Below are 11,944 nucleotides of genomic sequence, written 5' to 3' on the forward strand. Positions count from 1 at the left end.
GTGTTGGCCGCTGGTTACGTCACTTGAAAGGGGGGAAAAACGAACTGACACCGGGATAACGGGGAGTAGAGCGGATATCCGGTTTGTTGGATGAAGGAGGAGGTAACCGAGCTGCACTTCCCCTCAGTTAGAGCGTGTGAGAGCCGCCCGCGTTCAGGGTGTCCGCTCTGTGTATCCTGATACACAATAGCCATGCAGGCAGCGGGTCTGTGTGATTACAGTTAGCAAGATACCGGATAGCTGCCTCAGATATTCACTAAACCGAGAACTGACCACAAAATAATGAATAACTGGTAAATAAAAAAAAAAAAAAAACTACAAAATTCTCTTTTCTGTTTGTTTTGGCCCAAATTTTACAATTATTTAAACTGTCCAGATAATGAGTTGCAGCAGAGGAAGCCGGTAATGCTCTTTCACAGCACTAGTCACCAATAGGCGTGTCCCCTTCAGAGAGGAGTATTGGGGAGCTAATGCGCATGCATGTCAAATTAGAATTTCCCAATAGGAAAGCATTAAATCAGTGTTATAGTATGGGCGCTGCTTCATCACGTGGCCGTGTTTTACTCAGTTAAGCGGAAGCAGCTCTAGTAGCTGTCACAGTGACCGCCACAAGAGGCGGACGTAACCCAGCAATATAAACATTGCAGATTCTACAAAAAACTACAATGTTTTACATCGCAGGGTTAAAATGACAGGGATACTGCACCCAGACCACTTCATTGTGCAAGGGGAGACCTAAATTCCCTCCCTACGCATGAGCCGGTAGAACGGTCCAATCTAATGCTTCTCTATGAGTAGCATTTGATTGGATCATGAGGAGGAAACGGAGACATCAATGGGAGTGTAAAAATCAGAGCGTGGAGCTTCACCCAGCGCTGGATTCCAGGTAAGTTTTTTTTTTTTTTTTTTATTCGCAGATTAATCAGGGTGAATAATGCCCAGTACCAGTGCTGTTCATGTTGGATTGATTTTGATAAGTGTAAATTCTGTATTATCAATTTGGTTGAAGAGGGGACGGCGGTCTTACCATTCCCAAGCAGTTTGAGGGGGGAAAAACCCCACAAAGCTAGCATCTGCACCCATACACTCTTGACCACATGTTAGTAGTGAGTTATAGTGACTATGTTGCATAGCACAGGGTCCAAAATTTCAATTAGACGTTGGTGAGTAAAAATTTGGCCCTTGTCGGTAGAATTTTATGGACTCTCCACACTACATATTGCTATTTTGGCCTATAAATTCACTGTTAAGCAAGATATACTGGAGTAAGATGCTGAAATTGTTTTGTTGCGATTGTTTGTTTTGTGATTTATTCTTTTAATTTAAAGGAACACACCTGGCACCATAACGACTACACTTCATTAGTTATGCTGCCAGGAGTGACCTGGCGCCCTCACAAAAAAAGTCAAACCATTTATCACCTTACCAGATGCCAGTTATTACTTTCATGAGAGCCGGAAGCGCTCTGCATCAAGCTGGCCCAGCGTTTAACTCAAGAAATTCAATAAAAACTCTGTGCAAGAGGTTCCGGCTGTCAGTGGAGATAGTGACTATTGTCTGGCAGGCCCCACTTAAGTTGCCAGGCATGCTGTAACAGTCAATAATGCTTGGAGTGTCCATTTAAATTGCTGCAGGGTGTATATTAGATTACCATTCCTTATTGATGGTCACTGACCAAATGTACTAACGAAAGGGCTACCTAGTGAAAAAACAACAACTCGGACCTACCATTGTCTAGCAACTCTAACCCATTCATTGCTATGTCAATTTTACAGATGTATCCATTGTCTGATACTTACAAATCACTTTGTAATGTTTGCCCCTTTCTTGGTTACTAAGTTCAAACCCCATGTTTACATCTCCGTCTTCTCGTAGATTTGCGGCTGCCATACAACTACAAGACTTTCTGCGACAGTACAATTAATGTTTCCTGTGCCCCTACTGCTTTTTTTCTTGCTGGGCATTTTCCACCATTGTCTGTGGCACCATGTGGTTCCTGGTTTTCTGTCCTCTAAGTGCTGATGCCTCGTAGGAAACGCATTGCATATAACCCACGTAAAGCTCAGCTGGTATTTTTAGAAAGCCCAAAGCCAGGTCAACTCCATGAATATGGGCCTCACCCAGAAAAGACAGACACTGTATGTGTACCAACAAAGCCCCTGGATGAGAGTACATCAGTATCCTGGGTAAGTAATGAAAAATACAAGCAGTAAGAAGAACGTTTGTGAATTTGTAATATTCTTCCTTTTTTCCCTCTTACCAGTGCCTGCTAGATTAATTGACCAGTTAGTAGCTCTAAACTACCTTGGTTATTCTTGGCACTCTGCCATTGGCTAGTGAAAATTAACCTCCTGGTGTGTCATAGATCCTCCAGGCTTGCAGTGGGAAGTAAAATTTATGGGCTGGATCTAGTAAAGGTCTGATATGAGGAGAATTGACGAGATAAGTAATAATTTGTAGCAAGCTTTGAGAAACAGGGTTGTTGGTAGTATTCTTTATTGTAGAAATAAAAAAAATTGCTGTCTGAGGAGGTGGAAACAGAGCCATCGGCGAGGGTCCTCATTGCTGGAATCAGGTAAGTGTTTAAAGGATAGTTAAATAGATTAAAAGAGACTTGCGTCCATCAAGTTCAGCCTTCCTCACATATGTTTTTGCTGTTGATCCAAAAGAAGGCAAAAAACCCAGTCTGAAGAGCTTCCAATTTTGCAACAAACTAGGAAAAAATTCCTTCTTGACCCCAAAACAGCATATAATAGGATCTTTAACACTTTGCTGCAGGGGGGGGGGGGGGGGGGGGAAATGACGACAATATAGTGTTAGCCTAACACATGCTCTGAAGATATTTACAGATTTTTAAAAAAAAAAAGGGTTATGCACGGTAAGCGAGGATGCTAAGATAACCAAGTCTCACATGCGCTAGAGAGCAGGTATGTGTTCAGGTGGATTCCCCCGAACAGAGACCAGCTCACTAGTGCAGGAAATCCCTTGAATCTATGTTCAGGGAAAATTCACCAAACAGACAAGAGCCCCAGAACAGGGAATCTCTCAAATCTGTTTGGGGGATATTCCCCGAACATAGACCAGCTCTCTAACGTGGCGAATTCGAGTCAGAGCTTTCGTTATGCAGGTAAGTCGCAAAGGAATCCCTGTAGAAAAAATATAGGAATTAGTGAGAGACTGTGTGATAGAGTGCTTCAGTAGATAGAACCGAAAATTGTTTGAGTGAAGGACTCACATAAAGCTAAATTTATTGTATGAATATACATACAGGTGTTCACGGAGTTCCACTCACAACTAGTAAGTTGGAGGTGCACCCTTACTGCATAAGTGTGTACTTTGAGCTAATAAAAAGAAGGCATATTATGTATTCAACAAGACAGACGAGATGGCAATCTTCAGAGTTGGGTAACAGAGAATATTAACCAAATCAAGTCCCAACCACCATGATAATTGTATGTTGTATGGTTTTTGTAATGATACCTAATATAAAAGATGTATAGAGGCAAGCAACTCTGCTAGATTTTGTAGTTTAACATTTATGTTGTAGTCACTTAATTTTTATTTTTGCACAAAAGTTTGGTATTATTACTATTTCACATTAAAACAAATACAAATTTGGGAAACCATGTGGAGCTCATTTATTATATTTAATTTCCCTAGATCTCAGATCAGTGGCAGCCCATGCCAATTTTCAAATTTGTTCTCACTGTAAACTTACAGCAAGGTGATTTTTGTTTCATTTTAAGTGGAGATTACTTTACATTTATTATGAATTTAGTTTTGAATAACACTGTCCTGCACTGCTGGATTAACTCGCTCTGTTCACTTATTTATTTTTCTTTTATTCTTTCTTTCTCTCACTTTTTTCTTTTTTTTCTTCATTATAGGTATCTCCTCAGTTTGATCAAACCGAGCCTTTACATTTCCCAGGCCGTCGCCGTCCACAACACACATCCATCAACAGCACCATACACAACAAATCCAGGAATACAAGTTGCATTAGAAGCAGAGCAACTGTATGTAAATTTCCCACTTTGTCATTCACGAGCAAAGCAACCTCTGAAAAAAGACAGACCAGATCTGTTTGTTCAAGAAAAAAATCTGCATTACCTATGTGTACTGAATCTAGGGTAGTTGTATTACCACAGTCTCCCATTCCCCAGGAAAGTTCATATAACAGAACCCTAAGTCCTCCAGATCTGCTGACTCCAGATAAAAGTTTACAATGTAAACAAAGCATGCAACTCTCGAATAAACAACGAACACCTATTATAAATGAAAAGTCCGATCAGCGTGACAGGCTCATCAACTCACAAGTAGGAGACTCTGTGCAGGTGCTAGCAGAAGACACTCCAGAACATCAATATGGAATGCGTGTCACATGGAGGAGGCGGGAACGATTCATGAGATATTTGACAGAACGCGGAAGACTTGAGAACAGTCAGATTTTGGTGAAGAAATGAGAACGGGCATTTGACAGAGCATTGCCAGCATATTAGGGTCATTTGCACATGTTGACTGAATTGCAGCGTCTTCACGGATATTAGTGAGCAGAATTCACTAATCACAGGATTCTCGTAGGCTTTTGAACAGGGAATATTGGTCTGTCCATTGTACTCTGTGGGATCTTGGCAGCAAATACATAATTAGTTTTAACTGACCTCTACTATGGTCACTAAACATATGAGCCTGATCTGCTGAGGATACACATGCACAGAGTGATTGTCTCATTTACATTACACAATGATAAACTTCACAGTGTGGTGTACTATATCTCATTGTAAACAGGAAAGCCCTGAAACTCTTACAAAATGTGCTATAGACTGCAGGCAAGCTTTTGATAATGCAGGAAACTGACAGGTTTTATTCAGTTATGGGCTGCCTATGGTATCCCAGTTATGACCTTGGCAACAACTTCAGTGCCAAATTATGTAATCACTGGTCTACGTTAATACTCCAAAATAATTACTGTATTTTGTGTGTAACCATTTAACACACCATGCACTTAAGTATATTTTATACTGCTTACATTTTCACTTTGTAAATATACATTTCTTTAGGTGTACAGTTTAAGTGAACAGGTGATAGCTTATGAATATGTGATTTGCATTGCTTTCATGGGATTGAGAGTGCATGCCATACTTTGTGTGTAGTGAGAATTATGTGTTTATATATGGGATAACAAAATAAATTCAATTCATGCTTCTCAAACAAACTGATGTCTAATAAATCTGTATTTGTGGTTTAATGATAAACTCTATGTGACAGTTTAGAACTTTATGAATTTATGCAACTAAGACATGTTAATATGTGTAATTATCATGTTGCAAATTTCTGAAATGCACCATCCCTTTCACATTGGGCATCTGGATTGTAAAGTAGTAAGGGGCATCTCAGGGAATGGTAGTAGTGGACGATGTATCGGCTTGTTTTTCAAAAAACAAGTGATTTATCACTGCTACATATGCAGCACCTAAAAACGTATGCAAGTTAATGGGATGTGCCATGTGTACCGTGTATACCTTAGGATTTTTGTCAAGCTGTTGAAAATGATTTGAGAAAAATAGAGGGTCTCAACGTATTCGTTTATAGCACCATATACAGTCTATAAGTTATAGTAGTTATGTAGTTTAGATAATTGGTTTGGCTCTGCAATGGGGGCAGGTGGAGCCTTCCTGTGGCCATATTGCCATGCACTTAAAGTGAAACCAGTTACTGTAATGTAACTGGATGATAAATTCCCCAAGTCCATAGCTTTCCAAGCAAATGACACCTTGTTCTTGGGCTTAAATTTCCTCAAGTTGGTCAGGAAGATGCTGTGGATATTGAGTTTCTTGCATTGACTGATGGTCCCCTCCATCAGTTCTTGGAAAGGCCCTTAGGGTTTTCTAGATTAGGTGCTGGAGAACAGGTGGCGTGGGGGCTTGTGAGCAGGTTTTAAAACCTGCTGGATGTTCTCTTCAATATGGCTTGCAAGATGCTGGAGGTCCACTTCATCTTGCACTGCAGGAGGTTGATGCTGAATTTGGACCCTAATAGGTTTGTCCCTTACATTCTTGCTTTTCTGTAAGCAACTTGTTCTTAGCATAATGAAATAGCTGTCTTTGGTAAATTTTGTATGTGATACTGTGGTGGAATCTCGGTAAAAATAAATTTAGTAGGCCGAGATTACCACGTGGCATGTGTACGTGCATATACTGGCGTATTGGTCGGTTGGTTGTACGTGGCAAAGATACGATCAGTAGTGTATGGAGCATGTGCGAGAATACCGGATATAGTATTCCCCTCCTCCATTGTGCTGGACAAGCCATGCGGTCGAACAGGAAGTTCTTATTCGTTTTGATTGGTTAAGAGAATGTGTGGGTGGAGCTTATTATGGGAGGAGTTACATGCCTATATAAGGGGCCTACACTATTGTCTGGGGCTCAGAACTTGTTGTATTTTGGTGACATTAGTCCCTCTGAGTCCCGATCGGTGAACCGAATAAAGAATCCCTTCCTGAAGAAACCTGTGTCCATCTCTCTGTGCTTGGCTTCCGTCAGTTTCTCCGGTATCATTTGGTGCATTGGCCGGGAAGCTCATCGTTCAACGGTAGCTGAGAAGCAGAGGCGTGAGACGGTCTATCTTTGCCCACGTTCTCTACGGCTGCACCCCTGAACTTCTGCGTGGACCTCCCTTCGTCTCGGCGCCACTGGTCTGTTGTCCAGGAGATCATCGGCCTCTACGAAGTAAGTGCTGGGGTGTCCCCGTCGATGAGTGTGAACTCAGGTTCAGGAACGAGGAGGTAAGACGACCGCTGTTTTAGACGGCGGACCCACTAGGGGTTCTGGATACCGATTATGCGGTAGGCCCATAAGGGGTTATTTGTGTATGGAATTGGCCCCCTCCAGTGGAGGGAAGGAGCGAAGGCGCACCGCTCAATTAAACGCTCTTTAGTAAGCCCGTTTAATTTTGGTTTGGAGTCAGGCGGGGTCCTGTGTAAATAGCCCTAGCCGGACACCGGTGTCTTGTCTAGACTAGCGTTCTAGGGTGTATATTTCGTTCGCTAGGTCGGAGGGACCGGGAGACTAAGCGGCGCCTGTGTAAATTCGGTTCGCTAGATCTCAACCTATCTTGGCTAAGTGGGAAGGCGTGTAAATTTGGAACCCACTAGACTTTTGATAGAGTAGACAGACTAAGAGGGTACTGTTGTAAATTCCGCCCTCTAGTTCGCTATATGTGGTGCTTGGGCAGTGTGGCTAACCAAAACGGATGTAGATAGTTTTAGGTAGTCCATCAAGGTACTGGCCAATAGATTAGTTGGGAATTGTATATGTGTTAAAGATTGTTTTAGTAGCGTGGATATCTTGCTAGATAGCTTGAGCTCTGCCGTCTAGCGAGAGTGTGAATAGTGTGTAACTGTATTATAGCGCACGGTACCATAACCATGTATAATTACTGACATTGTAAATAAGTACTAATAATTGTCGTCTATATTGCATGTCTAACACCATAACCACTATTAATTGTACTGTGACTTTAAATTGTACTTTAACCTATGCTAACCGTACTGTAACTAACTACTGTTTGTAAAGACGATGTTACTGGGGTATGTTATAGACGGGTAATTCAAATATAGGGAATTATAGCGTGGGTGACTGTATAGTTTCGCCAAAGGGCATAGTATCTAGTACTTAGTGACTGGTGTAACAGCTGTGTGTGTACGGGAATTCCCTGAGTGATTTGTTGTGTGCGTTTCACTTAGTAACTGTACCACGTGGTGCTGTTGCCGAGGGAACGGGTGTGACCGTTGATAGTGTTTGCTTAGTATCCGTTGGAAACAACGCTCCATTGTTAAGTATGGGCGCGTCAGGTTCGACGATTTTGGATCCCTTAGGATGCATGTTAAAGAATTTTAAAAAGGGATACACTAAATGTGATTTTGGGGTAAAAATGTCTCCAGCACGCTTGATAACATTATGTAATAGGGAATGGCCTACTTTGGTTGCCGCATGGCCGCCACGTGGCAGTTTGGATCCTAATCTGGTACAGCGTGTACACGTGGCTGTATCAGGTAGGCCTGAACTTTACGGCCAGTTTCCATATATTGATGGAGGCAGGATGGATCCGAGTATGCCACGAGGAGCAATGTCGCCTCATGGTGGCCAGGACTCGCTTGTCCACTAGGGCCATGATTACGCCCATTTTGGACACGCCGCATGACTAAGTAACAGCCGCATGTCAGTAACAGCCGCATGACTAAGTATCAAGCTATGTTGTGTGAAAACCCAAGAGTGCATTTAGAGACTGTCAATACCTTAAAGGACCACTCTAGGCACCCAGACCACTTCAGCTTAATGAAGTGGTCTGGGTGCCAGGTCCAGCTAGCTTTTACCCTTTTTTTTATAAACATAGCAGTTTCAGAGAAACTGCTATGTTTATTCTGAGGGTTAAGCCAGCCTCCAGAGCCTCTAGTGGCTGTCTCACTGACAGCCGCTAGAGGCGCTTGCGTGCTTCTCACTGTGAAAATCACAGTGAGAGCACGCAAGCGTCCATAGGAAAGCATTATGAATGCTTTCCTATGCGACCGGCTGAATGCGAGCGCGGCTCCTGCCGCGCATGCGCATTCAGCCGATGACGTCGCGAGGAAGAAGAGGAGGAGGAGTAGAGCTCCCCGCCCGGCGCTGGAGAAAGAGGTAAGTTTAACCCCTTCCTCCCCCCAGAGCCCGGCGGGAGTGGGTCCCTGAGGGTGGGGGCACCCTCAGGGCACTCTAGTGCCAGGAAAACGAGTATGTTTTCCTGGCACTAGAGTGGTCCTTTAAATCCAGCTACCCTTTTGCCACAACCTACTGAAAGTCAACACGATTGCTTGGAGGTGATGGATGAAGTATTTTCAAGTAGACCAGATCTTCGTGACTTTCCCATCCAGAACCCTGATGTCCAGTACTATACGGACGGCAGTAGTTATGTGAAAGAAGGGATTCGCTATGCAGGATATACAGTAACAACGATAGACAAGGTGATAGAAGCTCGGCCACTGTCAAAAGGAACATCGGCACAGAAGGCAGAATTGATTGCACGAGCGTTACAATTGGCTGAAGGTTTAAGAGTGAACATCTATACGGATTCCAAGTATGCGTTTTTAACCACTCATGCCCACGGAGCTTTGTATAAAGAAAGAGGACTATTGAATTCAGAGGGTAAAGAAATCAAGTACGCAGCTGAAATATTACAACTACTGGAAGCCGTATGGGAACCGAAAGAAGTTGGTATTATACATTGTCGGGTGCATCTGAGAGGAGATGGTGATGTAACCAAAGGAAATCGGATGGCAGATAATGCAGCTAAGCGTGCCGCTGAATCAGGAAGAGAGGAATATGTGGAACATATAGCTGCTCTTATACCGACTCCACTGTCTCAATGGACTCCAGTTTATACAGCTCAAGAAGAAGAGTGGTTAAAGACTGAACCTGGAAAATACCTGGAGAACAAATGGTATTATTTAGAAGATGGAAGAATAGTTATTCCAGCATCACTAGCTGTAGAAATTGTCCAGAACTATCACAACGGGACACATTCTGGAAGAGATAGTATGGAAGAATCTCTCAGAAAACATTTCTACATACCAAGATTGTCCAACTTGACTCAAGCCATTGTACGAAGATGTGTAATATGTGCTAAGAATAATGCAAGGCAAGGACCAGTGAAACCACCAGGAGTTCAGTATATGGGGGGGACTCCCTATGTCCGATCTACAAATAGACTATACAGTAATGCCTAAATCTGGTGGACATCGCTACTTACTAGTAGTTGTGTGCACCTATTCAGGCTGGGTAGAAGCATGTCCTACTCGTACAGAGAAAGCAGGAGAAATTGTGCGATTCCTGCTGCGAGAAATAATACCCCGATATGGACTACCATGCTCTATAGGATCGGATAATGGTCCAGCCTTTGTTCACCAGTGCCTACAACAACTGACTCATATCCTTGGTATAAAGTGGAGGCTTCATACGGCATATAGACCTCAGAGTTCTGGTAAAGTAGAAAGAATGAATAGAACTATTAAGAACCAGTTGGCAAAGATGTGTCAAGAAACTCGGCTTAAGTGGAATGTTCTTTTGCCTATAGCTCTGTTACGTATTCGTAGTACACCTACCAGAAGGATGGGTCTCTCACCTTTTGAAATCATGTATGGGCGTCCACCTCCCGTACTTGGTAACTTAAGGGGGGATTTGAGTCAGTTGGGAGAAGGAATTCCCCGTCAGCAGGTTGTAGAGTTGGGTAAGACTATGGAGGAGGTACAGAAATGGGTACAAGATAGATTACCTGTGAATATTTATCCCCCTGTTCATAGTTACCATCCAGGAGATCAAGTGTGGATTAAAGAGTGGAACAGTATACCGTTAGGGCCTAAGTGGAGGGGTCTTTATGTTGTTCTTTTGTCTACCCCTACAGCAATAAAGGTGGCTGAAGTGACTCCGTGGATTCATCACTCCAGGGTTAAACCAGCAGCAGTAGATTCTTGGCAAGCTACACCAGATCCAGAGAATCCCTGCAAGATCCGGTTAAAGCGCACGACTCAGTCGGAGTGACGAGGAGACATTTGGATTACAATTGTATTTAAAGAGATTAGTAAGTGAGTGTTTTTGACGGCCATAATAACGCCTGACCACTCACCCACGTATTATAAGCCAGGGTGTCTCGAAGGGACCCCTGTGAAGAAGAGCAGAACTCCATTCCCTGCAGCCCTTACATCCTGGAAGCTGAGGTGCCATCGCACGGACGAAGACTGAGGATGAAGACGTCGAAAGAAGTGTTTTTGATAATGTTTATTTTTGTGTCTTTATATTCAGGAAGGTAGAGGTACCGACACTCCTAGCTGTGAGGTTTGCATTAAGACTACTATAACAGGTAATCATATTTCTCAGACCCTAATTTGGCATTCACAATATGAGTGTAAGGGATATGTGTCTAGGTGTAGATACCTAGGTATAGAATATAGTGTATGCCATTTAGGAGTAGGAGAACCTAAGTGCTTCAATCCGGAGTATCAACCCCGTACAATTTGGTTGACCCTCAGGAATGGAGATCCACAGGGGACCCTAATAAATAAAACTGTATTAGAAACCATACATTCTTCGGGTGTTCTGCTATTTGATGCATGTAAGGCGATATCAAGTGGTAGAAAACCGTGGAATGTATGTGGGGATCTTAAATGGGAGAGAACGTATGGGTCTAACGATAAATATATTTGTCCCAGTAGTAAAAACAAGTACATAAGTCCAAGATGCCCAGATAAGGATTATAATTATTGCCCATATTGGTCTTGTGTGGGGTGGGCAACTTGGGGACAGACAGCAGACAAGGATATGATTGTTACTAAGTTGCCTACCAAACCATATTGTAAGTCTATGGAATGTAACCCAGTCCATATACTTATAAATAATCCTGAACAGTTCTTAGATAGGTTCGGTAATTTATTTGGGTTTCAGATATATGGGACGGGTTTAGATCCTGGGACAATATTGTTTATAGGGATAGAGACCGATACCGTAGCATCCCAAACTCATCAGGTTTTCCATTCTTTTTATGAAGAGATGAGTGTAGATAATAAGATCCCCCATAATGCTAAAAACCTGTTTATAGATTTAGCTGAAAGTATTGCTGGTAGTCTTAATGTGACCAACGGCTATGTGTGTGGAGGTACTAACATGGGAGACCAATGGCCTTGGGAAGCAAAGGAGGTAATGTCCGGTTCTGAGGCAGTTGAACAAATAATATCTTCACAAGCTGATCATCAAATGAGTGTTAGAGGTAAATCTGAGTAGAGATTAAAGACCTCCATCATAGGTTAGGTTTGCATAGCAAGGAAAGGAATAATGTTTATGACAACTGTAGGAGAATTAACTCTAGGGCAAAAAGCTTATGATGATAGTACAAAGAATACAACCTGGTGGTCAGCTTC

At 42.6% G+C, this 11,944-nt stretch overlaps 1 protein-coding gene across 2 annotated transcripts; it reads left to right on the top strand.

Moving 5' to 3' along the window:
- The first annotated feature begins 27 nt into the window (after window positions 1–27).
- RHNO1 (RAD9-HUS1-RAD1 interacting nuclear orphan 1) lies at window positions 28–5,200 on the top strand. Of its 2 annotated transcripts, none has more exons than XM_063445336.1 (3): window positions 28–102; window positions 1,876–2,186; window positions 3,888–5,200. In XM_063445336.1, the coding sequence occupies exons 2-3, from the start codon at window positions 2,022–2,024 to the stop codon at window positions 4,461–4,463; spliced, it is 741 nt and encodes a 246-aa protein (XP_063301406.1). In that variant the 5' UTR covers window positions 28–102; window positions 1,876–2,021; the 3' UTR covers window positions 4,464–5,200. The 2 variants fall into 2 exon arrangements, with proteins under 2 accessions (XP_063301406.1, XP_063301405.1); XM_063445335.1 differs by having other exon boundaries at window positions 69–293.
- Window positions 5,201–11,944: the final 6,744 nt, after the last annotated feature.

Source organism: Pelobates fuscus, chromosome 3, assembly GCF_036172605.1.
Source record: "Pelobates fuscus isolate aPelFus1 chromosome 3, aPelFus1.pri, whole genome shotgun sequence".
NCBI classification, from domain to species: domain Eukaryota; kingdom Metazoa; phylum Chordata; class Amphibia; order Anura; family Pelobatidae; genus Pelobates; species Pelobates fuscus.